Source organism: Lepidochelys olivacea (genome assembly GCF_965140295.1).
Source record: "Lepidochelys olivacea isolate rLepOli2 genome assembly, chromosome: 6".
NCBI classification, from domain to species: domain Eukaryota; kingdom Metazoa; phylum Chordata; order Testudines; family Cheloniidae; genus Lepidochelys; species Lepidochelys olivacea.
The window spans coordinates 72,078,254-72,097,409 of NC_140416.1; the positions used below are offsets into that span (position 1 = coordinate 72,078,254).

Sequence of the window (19,156 nt, forward strand, 5' to 3'; positions counted from 1 at the left end):
AGTGTCACCAGGCCTTCTCTTTAGCCCAGCAGCTGGACCAGGCCAGCACCTGCTCCCTAAAATTCAAAGGTATCTTGACAAATTGGAGAAGTGGGCTACAGACACACAATGAAAGACAAATGTAAGTGCTACATTTAGGGGAGAAAAACCAAATTCACAAATACAGAATGGGAGATAACTAGCTTGGACACAGCATTGCTGAGAAGGATCTGGCACTCGTGGTTGATCACAACCTCAACATGAGTCAGCAATGCGATGCTGTTGCAAAAAAAGCATATGCAGTTTTGGGTTGCATTAACAGAAGCATAGCTGGTAAGTCACAGGATGTGATAGTACCACTCTACTGGACTCTGGTTAGGGTTCAGCTGGAGTTCTGCATCCAACTTTGGTCATCGCTGTATAAAAAGGATGTAGAGAAATTGGAAAGGATCCATAGGCGAGCAACAAAGCTGATCAAAGGAATGGAAGGCAAGCCATATGAGCAGAGGCTGAAGGAACTGGGTATGTTTAGTTTCGAAAAGAGGAGATTAAGGAGAGACATGATATCAGCCTTCAAATACTTGAAAGGCTGCCATTAAAAAGATGGAGAAAAATTGTTCTCTCTTGCCATAGAGATCAGGTCAAGAGGCAATGGATACAAACTACAGCATACCAGGGTTGAGCAGGGGGTTGGACTAGATGACCTCCTGAGGTGTTTTCCAACCCTGATATTCTATGATTCTATACCAGTTTTAGATTAAATCTCAAAATAATCTTCCTAACTGTAAGAACAGTGGAACAAACTGCCTAGGGAAGTGGTGGAAGCTTCACTGGAGGTTTTCAAAAAGAGGCTGGATAGCCATATGTTTTGTATGGTTTAGACACAACAAATCCTGCTTCTTGGCAGGGGTTTAGCTAAATGATCGTTGTGGCCCCATGTAACCCTACAGTTCTATGGTTCTATGCTTCCCGCCGCAGCTATGATCATCCTGTCCCAGCCTTGTTCCCAGCTGTACTTGGTTCCTGACTCCGACACTGATTCTGGTCTTTGGTGCTATTCCTGGCTTCTGATTGTCGCTCCAACCACCAGTCCTGACCACCCTCTGCTCTGACCATAACCCCAGAGATGCTCTTACATCAGTTTTATAAGCCATTCAAAATACTGCACTTTCTGGAAACTCAATAAATCAATTGTGCTGTTACGACTATCCACTGAGTCTCAATAAACGCGGACCCAGGGGCTTTTGTTGGAACTACGTTAAGCACATTCGTCCCACAAAAGATTAAGTACACAAGAGTTCCAACCTTGTATGCCCAGATTAAAATTAGTTACTATGGGACATAAACCTAACTGCATTTTCATTGGTAAGGTTCAAAGCACAGTTAAATATGAAATGCCATGTTTTTAAAATTGTTACAAATGGTAACATTATGGATTAAAATACTGTAAGTGTTGGGCTAAATTCAGTACAGTCTAAAAGAAGCTTTTGCTAATTTTAAATGTTTTAAAATTCCAGAGAAACAGAAAGCTTTCCTGTTATCAATAATGGTCTCCTGCACATGTGATTTTGATTTGTTTTGCTGGCATGTTATATTTGCTATTGTTGATATACACTGTAAATGTATCTTAGCAGTATTGCAGTGTGCCCCTAAATTATGTTTCTTGATAATAAAGTTGTTAAAATGCTAATATTCATTAGAGTGGAAAAGATTTATATGTGTAATTGACCACAACATGGGGTCTTGTCTGAGGGACACAGATGCTCTAGCTTCTTTCCAAGTATTGCATTTTGGCTGAAATGCAATCTTCCTGTAGTTCTAGCTAGTACTAAATCATTGCTAGACAGGGAAATGGGAGCAAAATGCAATTTGGGGCTTTATTGCTGACCATGTTATTGAGCACAGTAAGTAGAGAACTGTCATTTGTTTGAAGGTAAAATATTTGCTTCTCCCCAAATTATGACACTGAGTCCTCATTCTCCCCTCTCTTACACGGGGGTATCTCCATTGACTTCAGTGGTGGTCCTTTTGAATTTCACTGGCATGAGAAGAGAATCAGTTTTGTTTCAAATTATTCACTAAACTTGATGTTTTTAGAATGTGAATAAATATAAACTGGTGCATTATTTCTTGGTAAAATGATAACTTCATTGTCTTTCAATTCAATGGATGCTATGATTCATATATAGTTACACTATGATGGCCTTTGGGCCTGATTCAAAGTTACACTAAGGCCCTTTTTACAGCAGTCTGTCAGGGTAAAGGAGCCATCAAGTGGGTATACATTTTATATAAGCTTTCTTTAAGGTGTCTTTACACTGCCAGGGTAGAGTACCTGATATGAAACCCTCTGTGCTTACAGTAGATCATCAGTAGAATGTTGTATTAAGGGCCATCAAAAAGTTACATTCGGTCAATGGGGCACTCCATCATATCTTGAAGTTAGGCAAACACTTACCTTTCTTAACTCCAAGCTACAATTAATGAGTGAACCCAGCGTATTCTGTCCTCTTCAAAACTTTATCCAGTACCCTCTTGCATTAATTTACACTTTTGTTTGGTTTTTGACTTTGATAGATAATCCAACCTGCATTTTGTACAAAAGATGTCTGCCTGAATTGTTGTGGTGTCCTCATTAAAAAAAATCTCTATTTACCATATGATAACTGTACAGTTATCATATTTATTTTATACTCAACATAATGGGAAAACTGTGATATCCAATATTACCCTAAGTGGCAACTGTTGGTAATGATGACCCTTAATTACAATATAGGGTCGATCATTCCACAGATTCAGACTATAGATTTTTGTTTTAAGTAACCAGGTGTTGTCACTAATCCATTCCTTTATTTCAAAACAACAAAATGTTCTGTGAGACGCTTCACTGTCTCCTTTTTTTCCTGAGTTATGTCAGGCTAATCGTATTTTATAATTTGCACTTTAAAACCCTGAATCACTTGGTTCATTTGCTGGATCGTTCAAATCCTATCCTATGGTGAGTTGACCAGAATAGAGCACAATATCAAGGGATTTCAAATGAAGAGTAGTCATGAAAATGAAACCAGTCATGCACCTCATTCCTGCCATGTGGTGTTAAAGTCCTGCCCATCTTAATTTAGGCATCTCCTTTGTCCTTAACTTGTCCTTTGTAGCCCTTTAGCAAATGTACACCAACATTTTGGGAAACACTTGGCTAGATGATCAAAAGGGTATTTTTCTGTTTTTAATTGTTGTTATTCTGTTATACTCTTTATTTAGCAACACACCAAACAATCAAACTGATAAACCGATGTACAGAACTGTTTTCATCCAGTACAGGGCAGTGTTTATCTCACACACACTCCTGTCCATAGAGTAGTGGAACAGAAATCTCCAGTTTGCTGGTCCTTCTGCTTGTCACCAACAAGCTTTGATAGTAGATCTCGTCTGTTCTCTAATGTTGTGCAAAAGATCATGAAACAGTTATTTTGTTCTATCATATTTCATTTACAATTCAAATAAAGAAAGATTGCTTTATGTATGTGCTTTCTTTGACACTATTACTCTGACATGTTATATTATAACAAAAGATGTGAAATGTAATGATTTGGTATTACAGTATAGTTCTTATTTTCACAGATTTTTGTATGAGTTATCCCAGATCCCCAATTTTGCAGAACGTGCCCAATGTATAATCTTCCAATCTGTTTTCTCTGAGGGGATAACCTCAGTGCATCGTAAAGTGGATGTTATTACTCGTGCTTCTAAGGTAGGTTCTGCCAGTCTAATGAAAGCAAATCACAAATTAAGTTTATTTAAAATACTATGTATTTCTTTGCTTCCTAAAGCTAATTGAGGTATAATATAAATAATTCGGCAGTTTCATTAACTTTGCAGGAATTTAAAAGCACTATATGGCTCTTACATAACAACATTTCATTCCAGCGGAATAGCAGATTTTAATAAACTTACATAGTGCTAGTCATTTCATGTAAAATGATAGATATTTTCAGTAAAGAAATTTCAAATGTTGCAGAACCGAATAGAGTCTTACAGTAACACAGAGACCAGCATCAGAGCCAACTTTAATAAATGAATTAAACTAGATCAGTAAAACCCTAGAAAATAAATAAATACATACATTTTAGAAGAAAAAGAATGGGTTCCTAGATGTTACAGTAATAGAAATAATTGATTATATGATTAGAAGAAAACCTAAACAGTGAATCATAGAATATCAGGGTTGGAAGGGACCTCAGGAGGTCATCTAGTCCAACCCCCTGCTCAAAGCAGGACCAATCCCCAATTAAATCATCCCAGCCAGGGCTTTGTCAAGCCTGACCTTAAAAACTTCTAAGGAAGGAGATTCTACCACCTTCCTAGGTAACGCATTCCAGTGTTTCACCACCCTCCTAGTGAAAAAGTTTTTCCTAATATCCAACCTAAACCTCCCCCACTGCAACTTGAGACCATTACTCCTTGTCCTGTCCTCTTCTACCACTGAGAATAGTCTAGAACCATCCTCTCTGGAACAACCTCTCAGGTAGTTGAAAGCAGCTATCAAATCTCCCCTCATTCTTCTCTTCTGCAGACTAAACAATCCCACTTCCCTCAGCCTCTCCTCATAAGGCATGTGTTCCAGACCCCTAATCATTTTTGTTGCCCTTCGCTGGACTCCTCTCCAATTTATCCACATCCTTCTTGTAGTGTGGGGCCCAAAACTGGACACAGTACTCCAGATGAGGCCTCACCAATGTCGAATAGAGGGGGACGATCACGTCCCTCGATCTGCTCGCTATGCCCCTACTTATACATCCCAAAATGCCATTGGCCTTCTTGGCAACAAGGGCACACTGCTGACTCATATCCAGCTTCTCGTCCACTGTCACCCCAGGTCCTTTTCCGCAGAACTGCTGCCTAGCCATTCGGTCCCTAGTCTGTAGCTGTGCATTGGGTTCTTCCGTCCTAAGTGCAGGACCCTGCACTTATCCTTATTGAACCTCATCAGATTTCTTTTGGCCCAATCCTCCAATTTGTCTAGGTCCCTCTGTATCCTATCCCTGCCCTCCAGTGTATCTACCACTCCTCCCAGTTTAGTATCATCCACAAATTTGCTGAGAGTGCAATCCACACAATCCTCCAGATCATTTATGAAGATATTGAACAAAACCGGCCCCAGGACCGACCCCTGGGGCACTCCACTTGACACCGGCTGCCAACTAGACATGGAGCCATTGATCACTACCCGTTGAGCCCGACAATCTAGCCAACTTTCTACCCACCTTATAGTGCATTCATCCAGCCCATACTTCTTTAACTTGCTGACAAGAATACTGTGGGATGGCAACCACAAGCATTCATGCAAAAGGCAAGCATACTAAATTGTCTGGCCTACCATAAGAAGAGCCTCTTCTGAACTACCTGCTGCCCCACTCCACCTGTGAGTGAAGGAGCAAGGTGCAATTGACAGGATCTGTTTTTTGACTTGTTGCTCTGCTCACATGTTGGCAAAGTGGATTTGGAGGTGCTTTAGAGGGAGAGAGTATAATGTGTGGGGAAAGTGAAGAGTCCGAAGATGGGGATAAAGCGAGAATTCAAGAGGAAAATGAGCCCCAAAAACCAATTCAAACAAAGAGACAAGCCAAAAAAGAGGAAACGAACAGTGTAGAAGAGACTAGTGTAAATCTGGTTATACCTGTGATGTCACTGAAATGTTGTGAACTGAAAACAAAGCTCCCTCAGAGCTCAAATGTCTCAAAAACTGTTTTGTATTTATTTGCAGCACTCAGATCAGAAATGTTGCCAAACCATATTCTGCCATGGCATTAAAACAAAACCACTTAGGTAGTCCTAAAAATGAGCTTTCTTTCTTAAAACCCTAGGAATGTTAAAAACAAACAAGATTTCACACAGTATTTCCAAATAGTAATAAAAACAATGATATTGTGTGTTTATATGGTGCTTCCTATAGAATGTGCATTATAAACAATGAATTAAGACACACAGAATTTCTGAGGCACAAAGCACCTGATCCTCATTTATACTAAGGACACCACTCTGTCAATGATAAGGGGCTTAAATTACTTTTCACTCACTTTAAGGTCCTTTTACAATACCAGGGTGGTAAAAAGTGGCCTTGTGTAAATAAGAATCAGGGCCATGGAGTTTGAAAGGCTTCCCCAAAGTTACAGAGCAATTCTAAAGCAGACTTGGGAATAGCATCCAGGTTTCTTGACTCCCAGTCACTGTCTCTCCCATCTCTTTCCCTTTCTTCTGATTTTTCCCCAAGCGGGTGAAGTGTGGTCCACTGAATGCAAAATCAGGGCCGGTGTCTCTGCCTTATCTTTTACAGCGTACCCATTTTGTCATCAACTTCTCTCACCATTTATCTCACCACTGAATTTATTTTTCTTCCTTCTGGACCCAAATTTCAGTTTTTAATGCCTAGGAGGGATAGTGTGTGTTTACATGGAGGCCATTCATTATCCATACTAGCTTTAGGCCCTTTCTTCTTCTTCTTTTTTTTAAAGCAATTTAAAATGGTTTACTGCCAGACTGTGGCTTGCCCTGCCTACCTCCCATATGGTGCACTGGGTATAGACCCACTGTAACCCACACACCTTCTGGGTGTGGTGTTCTGTCCCATCTAGTGGCACCAAGACCACTTAAAGAGAGAGAGAAAATGAGTCTGCTTTACAGCCTTAGCTAGCAGGCAGTTGGATTTTAGCTCATGCTGTAGGGGCTCATGCACTAAGCTCCAGAGGTCCTGGGTTCAATCCTGCCCGCCATCGACCAGGGTCTGTCAACGTTACACCAGCGCAGCTTATTCTCTCCCTAAAGCAGCAGGGAAACTGGGGTGGGAGCTTGATTGTGACTCCCTGAGTCTGCCCCAGGTGCAGAACAATAATCCACTGCCCCTTAGTCTGGGCAGATAGCAAACTAACAATAAAGCCCTTTCTTATTAACATCTTTGAAATGGCTACTCTATTGTGCAGTAATTTCCTCTTATAATTTCTTTGAGTAAGAACATCTGCATCATTTTGTGTCACCTTCATAGTACAAGATACTACACATTGTACTTCATATGGATTAATACAAAATTAAAGATAACATCTCAGAAGGAGAAGACACAATCTATTCAATTTCTTCCCTTTACAGTTTGTTTTTAGGTTCCTGTCTTTGTGCTATAAAAATAAAATCTCTTAAAAAAACTATTTGCCTGTGTTACTACAGTCTAGAGAGTGATTACAGTCTGCCATGTAAATACTGTTTAGCCTTTTGATAAATTTGATAATTTATATAATGCACCAGGTTATAGACTGTTATATATTTCATATTCCATGTCCATTTCATGCACAAAACACATCACTTTAATCTAGCGATGGGCCAGAATTGTAATCTTGAATCCAAACACCAACCTCTTGGTCCATCTCTGTTTTAGACAGGCAAACAATTGTGTTCTTACATTGGTATAGTATCTCTTTCCAATATTTCTAAAAGAAATTCATTGTGTGACTCAGAACCTACATGTAGAACTAGGTTTTTCAGCTTAAACTATTTTTAACAAAAAATGCAGATTTGGTGACATTGAAACATTTTGTGGATTAATGTTGATTTTACCAAATTGTTTTGGTTGTAAAAAAAACTTAAAAAAAATCAAAATGTTTCACTTTGACATTTCTTAAATGAAACATTTTCATTTGTAAATTCAAAACTTTGTTTTGAAATTTTGTTCAGCTTTATTTTTTTGAATTAATAAACATGAAAAAATGTCAAACAATGTTTTTATTTTGGATCAAATGAAATGTTTGACCCAGAAACACATTTTTTTTTCAATTTTTCTATTTGGTGAAATTTTCAAACATTTTAATTTTCAGTTTGACCCCCAAATGAATTTTTATTTTATTTTTTTGGAATTGCCAACAAACCAAAAAATCTTTTTTTTTTGCACAGCTCTACTTGTATGTTGAGTTCTACCACGGAGAAAATTCTTATGTAGCCTTGAAAGTTAGGTTTTAAAATATGAGTATCATAGAAGATTATAGTTGGAAGAGACTTCAGGAGGTCATCTAGTCCAACCCCTTGCTCAAAGTACGACCAACCCCAACTAAATCATCCCAGCCAGGGCTTTGTCAAGCGGGCCCTAAAAACCTCTAAGGATGGAGAATCCACCAACTCCCTAGATAATCCATTCCAGTGCTTCACCACCCTCCTAGTAAAATAGTGTTTCCTAATATCCAACCTACACCTCCCACACTACACTTTGAGACCATTGCTCCTTGTTCTGTCATCTGCCACCACTGAGAACAGCCTAGCTCCATCCTCTTTGGAACTCCCCTTCAGGTAGTTGAAGGCTGCTATCAAATCCCTCTCACTCTTCTCTTCTGCGGACTAAAGAAGCCCAGTTCCCTCAGCCTCTCCTCATAAGTCATGTGCCCCAGCCCCCTAACTGTTTTCGTTGCCCTTCGCTGGACTCTCTCCAATTTGTCCACATCTGGCCTCTCTCCAGTTTGTCCAGAACTGACACAGTGGCCTAATGGGTAGTGTTGTGAATGGCAGTACTTGGTTCTGCTGTCTTATGTTACTCTAAAATTGGCATTGTGCGCTTCTATGTTTATACCTCATTGATTCCATGTCAGATTTTACTTAGATTGTAAACTCTTTTGGTAGGGTCTGTCTTTTTGTTCTGTTTGTATGGCACCTACCTCACTGGGGTCCTGTTCCATAACTAGAGCTCTTATGCACTTTTGTAATACAAATAATAATAAATAATACTTTTTCTCAATTTGCAAATGAATGAATTGTTTTTAAACTGCCAACGCTGCATCCTGGGCTCTGAGAGTAAGACTAACTTATGTTTGGTGATTTTGTGAGAGAATGAAAGAAAGCTGCTGCAGGCCAAATTGATGCACAGTTACAACTCTGCAAGTTCACAGTCTTCTGGTTGTTCCCCTAGTAGCACCTGTTCAATCCCCATTGAAAGCTGCCTGGTTTTGTAGAGGGATGATTGAGGGAATAATTTGGACTGCAGAATCTTTACTACTGAGAATACTGAGGGAGGGGAAAAAATATCCAGCTTGACTCCTATAGTGTCCAGAGCCCAAAATCACAAAACATCCCTTTACTTTACTTTGATGTGGAATCAGTAAGTGACAAACATGGAACCTCATAATGCCATTTTCATGACTACTGTATTTTAAGTACAAATTGTAGAAAATGGTTGGGACTCTTTCACTGGTATTATGGTAAATATTGGTATAAGTGCTTTAGGGAAATCCATATTTTTTGTCTGTCTCATCATTGTAACATTCCTGGGCAACAGTAAAAGTATTGTAAATGTCTTGTACCACCTGATGTTACAAATTAGTATTCCTCTTTCAGGATTTGCTGGACATGAAAAGTGTGAAGGAAATTTTAGGCTTGATTTTGGCTTTTGGAAATTATATGAATGGGGGAAACAGGACACGAGGTCAAGCAGATGGATTTGGTTTGGAAATTCTTCCGAAACTGAAGGATGTCAAGAGCAGAGTAAGTAGTATTTTTTACTTTAAAGGGCATTTGTCAAGTGATCTTTTTCATGTTCCATAATCTGCAAAAGGTTGATCTCGCTTGCCTCTTACCATTATCTGTTTTAAACAGCAGCACACTTTGTAGATGTTGTTTTTGGAATGTTTCTCCCTTCTTTGTTGTTCTGCCCAGATCATTTGCTTCACAAAGAATTTTCCTCCTCAGTGACTACTGGCCTCTGTCTCTTTCTCCCCACTTTGCCCTCTGCCTCACACATGCACACATAGACATCTCCTGTCTCACCTAGATTCTGCCACTGAAAATATTATCCTGGTGTCAAAGTCTTTTTGTGTATTTTTCAGTCAAGATTCACAGAGGGATGAAGGTTTCTCCAGTGACTGTCTCCAACCCTCACTCCTGATATTAGTTGCATATCTTTACAAAAGCCACTAGCATGTGAGGAATTACTTTGAGGGTCAAGTTTAGGAACAGTGGCTAGAAACTGGAAACCTGAAGGATCAGATTTGAGTTTATGGCTTTGGATTCTTGGTGGAAGAGTCTGCCCATGGCCTGCAAAGTGTTGCCTGTCTTCATTTTTAAGTTGGCCAGTATCACATCTTCTTCAAATAACAGTTGTAACACAAGAATTCTGAACTGCTACACTGAGTGAGCAAGAAAAATCAGCCTAGATGGCCAATTCTTTTCTGAAAAACTGGAACCCCAAAGGGTCTCTGGATAGTTACTTAAGGCTTTAGTGAGGACATTTAAAAATTAGCCACTTTTGGGTCTCATGTTGCCCTACCTCCATTTCAGCAGGGATGATGTTTGATCAGATCAGCAGTGGAAAGACAAACCTTGTGGTCCTGAATGGTGGGAGTGCAGGCTTGGCTGCTCTGTGCCCCTCTCATCCTGAATGCACATGGTGATCGTGCCTGGCCAGGGGAGGAGGTGGGAATTTTATAAATCTCCCTGCTGCAATTGGCTAAAAAAAAAAAAAAGTTTGGGAACCCCTGGCTAGTATGACTATATGTCCCATTTTGGGCCCATACGTCCCAACTTTTTTGGGAAGATGATCAGTTGGCAACTGGTGATCAGTTGGCAAGAGCAAATGGGACCAGTGCTCAGTTTTGCCAAAAAGAAGCTTGTGGGGTTGAGGGGCAGGGCTCAGGTGGGAGGGGAGAGTGGTGGGGCTCGGATCAGCCCTGTGTAGGGCAGGAGAGGGTCTTCGGTGAGTGGCTCAGGCCAGCTTCACATGGGGGAGGGGAGAGGGCCAGCGGGGGGAGGAGGGAGAGGGACTTGGGGGAGTTCAGTGCCACACAGGGGAGGGGCTCGGGAGATCTCCATGCCATGCGGGCAGGGGAAAGGGACTGAGAGCAACTCCACGCTGGGGAGGGGCGGGGAGGGGGAAAGGGGCTCAGAGTAGGGGAAAGGAGGGAAGAAGGGAGAGTGGCTCTCTCCAGCCCCGTACGGGGGGCCCCTCACTCCAGCACTGTGCTGGGTGGGGGTGGGGGTCCCTCGGTCAAATGCTGTGCTGGGTGGGAGGGGTCCTCAATCCAGTGCTGCGCTGGGTAGGGGGGCCCTTCATGTGGCCAGCTCAGCTTGGGGCTTGGGCAAGCAGCACTCAGCCAGCTCTGCTTGGGGGCAGGGGGAATTGCTCACCACCTCCACACAGGCTTCTCTGAGATGGAGGCAGGGCCTCAGGGGGAAGAGGAGGAGTGGGAGAGAGGAGGAGCAGGGGTTGTGGCTAGTGTTCTGGTGCTCCTGTAGGGCCCCACAATTGGTCGGAGCCTCTGGGCACAGGCCCCATTGGACCATAAAGCAATCCGTCACTGGGTGGGAGAGGATCAGGATTCATCTTAGGGATAGGTTGAAAAAAGCCAACCCTTAATATTGATTATGTGGCATGAAGGCTTGGAAAGATAATAAAGTTGTGGTCCCACACTTTAAATCTCTCTGTGTCTGTGACCCAGTCTTCTGCCAAACAAAGGTGATAGGTGTGTGTGACATACTAGGGTACAATCCAGACTAATGAGTGGCTGTGTCACCCCTACACTAACCTGGGGTGCCCTTTACAATGCTTTACTGTTGTAACCTCCAGTCTGGACTGCTCACAAACAGCATCCAGCATACAAGTCACTCCCAGCTATGTCTGTGTGTGTGCTGCAGCCAGCCAGCCAGCCACACGTTGGCTCTTACCAGCCTTGGTTATACTGCAGCGTGACCCCAACACACTCCCAGCCTTAGACCTTCCCCAAGAAATGTATGCCCATTGTATGCCCAACTCTCTTCTGGACAATACAAGTTTATATTAAGTCTGTTATTGCTTCAGAAGAAATAATATGCACATAACTTGCCACCGCAAATGGAGTTCCCCAAACAGTTCAGTTTAAACACACTGGATTAGATAAAACAATAAAACAAGTTTATTAACTACAAAGAGAGATTTTAAGTGAGTACAAGTAATGAGGCATAAAAGTCAGAAATGGTTACAAGAAAAATAAAGATAAAACGCAACTAGTGCCTAACTTAACAAACTATGTTAAGTTCAAAGCAAAGTTTTATCACCAGATGCTCTCAGCAGTCTTACTGACCAAACTTCTTAGGTCAGAACCTCTTCTCCAGTCCAGTGAATGTTTCCTTTGTTGCTTCTAGTGCCATGGATGTGATGGGTAGGGAGAAAGAGAGGGATGCTGTGTGGTGTTTGTCTCTCCTTTTTTTAGTGTCAGTCCTCCTCTTGAAAAAACATTTCCAGCTGAGATTCAGGAGACAAAGAGTCCATAGGAAAGGATGCTCCCTGATGCTTTTCCTCACATGTTGGAGCTTTGTTTGTTTCTCTTGTTGCTTGGTGACTCTGTTTACTGTTTAAGTGCAAATTAAGCAGAGAGGACATTGCTTTGTTTGAGACAGACCAGTTTGCCAACCTCAGTTTGGAACATGTGGTAATAATACCATACAGTGGAATCTTACCACTTCACATACAATGTTGCCACACAAATTTTATCAGGACAATAATAACCAGCAAATTATGAGTTTTCAAATGATATCTCACAAAGCATACTTTGTACAAAGACTATTACAGTAATATGTAGGGTGTGCACCTGGGTATATTCTGTCTGTGTGGTGTAAGAGTGTATATAGAATAAAGTAGAACTAATATTTTACTTCACAAGGGCAGTATATATATATTGTTTTGCCTGTATGAAGAGTAGTGACTTGCTTAATTACAAATGTTGGTACTCTGGGTTATTAATAAAATGTAATGTGTTGCAGACTCAAATATACACCAGACAGCTCTGTGCAGCAAGTCATACATTGTGCATATCCAAACCTTTATCCTGATAGCTATCAATACACTATATACAAATGGAAAAAAAAGACATCAAAGACCTTCCACGTATAATACACTACATTGTCTTTCTTTTGTGCTGTTTAATAATTTCCTGTAACTTATGATTCCATACCTGAAGCACTGTTTATCTATTTCCACAGCTGAAATGAGGTAAATTGATTCAGTAACATATGAAAATATATCATTGTCATGCACAATAATACAGGCAATGCAGGACCGAAAAAGTAGTGGCTTTGTTGAGTGAAAATCTTTTAACATGGTAGAACTATATATTCATGAAACAACATACATTATGTACGAAATGCACTGAGCATGTGTATATTCCATGGTTTTATATTTGGTATAAAAGATATGGAATGGCTATATACTTCATGGCCTGTTACACAGGAGGTGAGACTAAATAAACTAAAGGTCCTGTCTAGCTTTAAAACCTGTGAATTTTAAAATGTGTGAATTTATTAAATTTTCAGGCAATTACAATATTTGTTTATATAATTACTTGAATTATTAGAGAATTGTAACACCTGTCAGTTTTTCCCACTGCAGGGTCTCAGTAATGCCAATTGGTAGAAGTTATCGGTGTCCTGTGGTGGGAAAATCAGGTCCCTGATTATTATACTAGTTGGATTTTTATGATCAATGACTCTGCAACTAATACATTGTGTATCCTACTCCACAAGGCCACATAAATTAATAAAATGGGATTATATTCCTTTTAAAATGATTTGGTGATTTTCTTCACTCATTTAAAACTACTTTCATCATAGGTCTTTTGACATTGTTTTCACTCCCAAGTTAACCTTTTAATTAATATATTTAATTTATTCCTAGGATAACGGTATTAATCTTGTGGATTATGTTGTCATATATTACTTACGACACTTGGACAAGGTAAATGATTCATTTGCTGCATTAACTACTGTATCAGTATATTACTTAGAGAGATTGTGTTGACAAAGAGATTAGAGAAAGACTTGAATTTATTACTAATTTTTCTTGTCTGAATAAAATAGTTCGAACAGGGAAAATAAAATTTATAAAATTGAATACTAAGACCAAGACTAAATATTGTCTACTTTCAATGTTATACTTTGTTAGCATTTTCACCAAACAATACTTGTAATTGTATAATTTCCTAGAACCTGGAAGGCATGAACAATCAAGCCCTATTTGATATGCAGTTATACAGACAATTCGCAGCATGTTGTTTTTCAGAAAGCTACACAATTTTAATGGCAGCCTTGTTTCTGCATGTTCGCTACCAGTGTTTGTTATTGGAAATGGCTATACTATATGTTAGGACTCTTGCTATCGCATAACACCATAGCCTGGCTGTTTGTTGGAACTTGGCTGTCTCTGCTGGCGAACTGAACACTGCTATGATTTCCATCAGTTTTAAATTTCTCTCAAAAAATATTCAGTTAAAATAAAAACAAAAATTGTTCATTATTCACACTGTGGAAGCAGGAAGCAAATAGCTGCAAAGCCCATCTGTTTCAGTAAGGGCACTGATGGAAGGCTGAAGCATGCATAGGCAGAATTTCTGTTGATGAGAGAATACAGTGGTAGGATGTTGTTTGAAGCTGCATTGGTTCTGCTGACAGGTGATTAAACTAGAGTTTGTACTTGGGGGAAGAAGTTCTGCTGCTTTGGATAACTTACATTTTTAAAACTCCTATGGTAATATTATTTTTAATGTACTGTTATGAGCTGGATGAAACCTTGTGATGGGTTGAGTTAAAACCGCATTGAGACTGATAGGTATGAACTCACCATTCAATTAGCATAGCTAGAAGCATAACCCCCAAGTAGGGCAGGAGCTTTTGGCTGAATATTCTTTTGGGTCGGCGTGTGTGCGTGTGTTTGGGAAGAGAGATGACAAGTATACTGATAAGAGACAAAAACTGAGAGAGATATAAATATATAAATGTTGTCCATCTTTCCTGGATTTGTTTCCAAAGCTTTTTGTATCTTTATAATCATATAACTTTGAACTTTTCCTAAATGTTCACAACTTTTCCGAAATGTTCACAACCTTGGAGTTGTCCTTCATTAAAGACTGAGATTTGAGAAGCAGAAAACATTTTAAACTCAATAGTGTATGCTTGTAAAATGGTTTGTCATTAAAATACCTCCTACACAACACCTTTGCATCATTAGTATTTCCTTTGAGAAGAAGCTTTGAATCTTGTAGGGTTTTTTGTTTCTGATTTGTTTCATTGTCATTCCAGAGACAAGGTACATGCTTAGGGTTGCATATGTAAACGATAACCCATGTGATTTATTTCTGCACATAAACTCTCAACTATGTATTTTTATTTGTACAAAATACTATATTCTAGCTAGTGCATAAATACTGATGACAAATTAGGGTCATACAGTATGAATTGGGTAAGATTATACCTGCAAACAGTTGGCATAAGCTTGCTTGTTCCAGTAAAACATACGTTCATGTTGTCATCTAATTTTAAGAAATGTTTAATCCCATATCAAAACCTTTATTGGTATAAAATGAACTGAAATTGTGAGGTCTTAGTTTTGTCTGCTAGTTTAGGTTGATATTCTCCATTAGAATTTGATTGTACCATAATACTATAGAAAAAGATTACATTACTATTATGCTTTTGACATAAAGATGGAAATGAAGGGTGACATCCTGGTCCCATTGAAGTTAATGGCAAAACTCCCACTGACTTCAGTAAGGTCAGGATTTCACCCAAAACATGTGTCCCAGTGAATAACTATTTTCAATGTCATATTTCTGCAGTTTTATAACACTAATTCATAGTTAAAATTTCAAGAAAAATATTTTGTTTCAATATGAATTTTTCTTTTTCATACTTGCCTGTTATTTATTTGTTTGTTATTTATTTTAGGACGCAGGAACAGACAAGAGTATTTTTCCTCTACCAGAACCACAAGATTTCTTCCAAGCCTCCCAAGTTAAGTTTGAAGACCTAGTAAAAGACTTAAGAAAACTGAAGAGAGATCTAGAAGGTAACTGGGAACTTTTACATTGTTATGCTAACAACTGAGTGCCCTTTAAAAAGTGAACTTTATGAGTTTTGTTTATTACTAATTAGGTTTATAGTGTTGTTCACTCTAGGTATTTACACCCTGGCACAAATTACAAACACAAAATAAAAATAAATGTACATCATGACTTTTTTAAAAAATGAAAGCAAAACCAGCTAAAAGTAATTTTCTATAATCCCTTTTAAATTCAAAGGGACTCAAAAGAAATCTCTTGGAAATTTGCTTTAATTATGTAAGAATTTTCCTCTGGCTTCTCCAGGATTCTGTGTTTAACTGTAGATACCTCTTAGTCCAATAACATAAATACTCGCCACAGTCCTTGTATAACAATTTAACAGCTACAAGAAAGAATCTGAATACTATTAATGTAAAAATAAAACACTACTTGCCAAGACACAGCAAAGGGAAATGGAGAGCTTCATCTCAAAATATTCTTTACCCTTGGACATAAAATAAACATTTTAAAATGTTTATTATAAAAAGGGGCTCAGAAAGGCAAGTCTTCTATCAATCAAAGCACTGAGTTAGAAATAAAATAGGAATGGGTTGCTCTCTAAGTATTCTAGACAGTTTCATTTTTACCTCATGCTTTGTAAGACTTTCTTAAATAAACACAGCAAATGATGATTGAATATTTCTAGCTTCTCACTTTGGTTAGGGAAAAGTAATACTAAGGCTGTTTTGTATAAAAATTGGATTTCAAGAAAAGAATTCTATATAAAAGAATATACAAAATATTCTGCTTAAATTTAAATACTATATTAACTTCTCGGGGGGGGGGTCCGAACAAAACGTTAATTTTAGCATCAGAATTGAGGAAGATGACTGTATTCTGTTGTTCAGTGTAAGGCAATAAAAAACATTACAAAATAATTTATTCTTCCAGTTAGAAATGGCTGAATTAGGTTATAGCCACCTTAAGGAGGGTTTCAAAGGTCAGCAGTGGTAGGAAGGTATCAGTTGTTGTTTATTCAACCCGGGCATAGGCAAGTGCTCTATCTCCTCTCATCTCTTGGCCCTGTAAAACCCTTGGCCTGCCCTCTCTCGTGCTAGTTTGTGCAGAAACATGATCTGTGTTTGATGTTCTTCTACTTCAGCATGTAGTTCTGCTGCCATGCATTTCACTGTTACAGGCTGCACTGTAAGCCTTTGACAGTCACATGATTTTAGTGCTAAATTGCAAAGAAAATAAAGAGAGAAAGAAAAAGGAGGGGTAGTGAAAAACATGATAGTTCAGGCTTCCCTATTTTTATTAGATTTATATTTTTGTTGTGATCTTTTGTTTTTGTGCTTCAAGATGTATATTTTGTCAGACTATTATAAGGAAAGGTAGAAGCTTTTATATGACCCCAGATGATGGGGGAAAGGAAAGAAGAAGATGATGATGATGATGATGCTTTATAGGAAAATAATATAAATATAGTGCTGAGTTTGCATTTATTATATTACTGTATAAAAACATATTTGAAACTTGACAACGTCAAACAATGGATGAAAGTAATGACTTTGACATACAGCAAACGTTTCCAAACAAAAAACATTCTTGTAATCTTTTGATGTGCCAGTGTATTTAACACTTAAAAGGCACCCAGAAATTTTTGGAGGAATGGTAATACATTTCTCTAATGAATTTCTCTTACATTCCTCTAATGAATTTCTCTTACATTCAAACAAAAAAATAGTCGTACTAGGAACATTGTGCATGATAGTAGTAATAGGAGTGGTGTGGGTAAATATGCCTTTTTTTAAACATTCCCTTTCGAATTTCTCTTATTAGATAACACTGTAGTTTAGTTCACATCAAATGTTTTAATTGAAGAGGATATAATTTTAACACATACAACAAACATTTGATGAGTCTCTGTAGTTTATTGTAGCTGTTAAAAAGTTGTGGCTGCTGCCAGAATACCAGTGAAAGTCTAAAGCTGAAACAGATGTGATTAGCAGAAACCAAGTCTAGAGAAGCGTCAGGCCCAGCCATCCAGACAGGCGCGGCCCTTCAGATGTAAATAATTTGAACAATATTAACTGCAGTTGCCTGTATTATAGGGTACATTAGATTTATTTTATGGTTTGGTTGGCAAAGGTAGCTTGCGTGTCCAGTCAAAGCAAACCTTCGTGGAAGTGTGAGGAGACAAGGGCAATAAACGGGGGGTTTTCTGATGTACTACTAGGGGAAAAAACTACTGCTCTGTGCAGTGTTAGTGTTATTTTTCACAAACCTATTTTCTCAGACAATACAATAGCACAAAAATGATGACAAAAAGCCACAGTAAATTTAAATACCACCCAGTGTATCTGAAATAACACGTTCAAGGTAAATGCTTGTTTCTTCAATGAAAGTAAATTGTTACTATTACACAAATTATTTGCTGACCACTTTATCAAGGCATTCATTTATCTGTATATCATAGATGTTAAAATAGGAAGGATTGAGTTGTCATGCTAGAGAGAGATGTCTTAGTGGTCTAAGCCTTGGGTTTGAAATACCTAGACTCCATGGAACCAAGAGTTCAAATCCAGACAGGGGCCATTCAGCCTTTCATCCTTCTGAGGCAAACAGATTGAGTTCCTTGCAATTTAATGGACAGACATTCTTAAAGGGACAGTTTCAACTAAAAATTGGCTCAAAAATATTTTTTAAAAAAAAAAACAAGCTTTTGCAAAACAAATAGAAATGTTTCAATTACTTTTTTTAAAAACTTTGAGTCAAAACAATTTCTAACACACATTCTGCCCATGCTTTGCAGCCTTGAGAACTTTAAAGTTAAAAAGACTATACACATAAGTTAGATTTAACTGAATATCATTTTTCAGGCTGAGAAAAATACAGAAAGTAGACAGTATAACTAGTGAAATAGAAATAAGAGGTGAAATCCTGGCTCCCATTGACTTCAGTAATGCCAGGATTTCAACTAAGGTTTTTATAGTTCTTTCATTTTCAATAATTTGAAATATTTCTAGTAACATAAGCAAAGATATTAATTTTATAAGATGGGATGTTTAAGTTAACACTGTTCTTTTAAAAACAAAGTTTCCCTTTGCTTTGCATGGGTTTTAAAAATCATATTACCCCTTTTGCTTGGTCTATGGCAAAAATTTCCATTTCCCTTCCCTTCACCCCTGAAAATATTCCTTTCTTATCATTGTGCAGTATGTTGTTTGGTTGCTGCTCCCAGAAAGGTAGTTTCATGTCAGTGGTTATGTATAAATGTATAAAATACATAATTCTTTTGAGTTGAAAGCTGATGTACCTGATCCATTTTTCTATATCAGGCATTATTTTACATACCCTTATCATGT

The 19,156-nt window shown here is 38.5% G+C and overlaps 1 protein-coding gene across 2 annotated transcripts in view; it reads left to right on the forward strand.

Moving 5' to 3' along the window:
* FMN1 (formin 1) overlaps positions 1-19,156 on the forward strand; it is a gene marked incomplete at its 5' end in the record, with an annotated part of 373,959 nt that overhangs the window by 261,359 nt on the left and 93,444 nt on the right. For both annotated transcript variants that reach the window (XM_084632400.1, XM_084632401.1), the window contains 4 exons: positions 3,601-3,730; positions 9,343-9,489; positions 13,649-13,708; positions 15,694-15,814. In XM_084632400.1, coding sequence (XP_084488526.1) covers positions 3,601-3,730; positions 9,343-9,489; positions 13,649-13,708; positions 15,694-15,814 — 458 coding nt within the window. The remainder of the gene's footprint in view (positions 1-3,600; positions 3,731-9,342; positions 9,490-13,648; positions 13,709-15,693; positions 15,815-19,156) is intronic.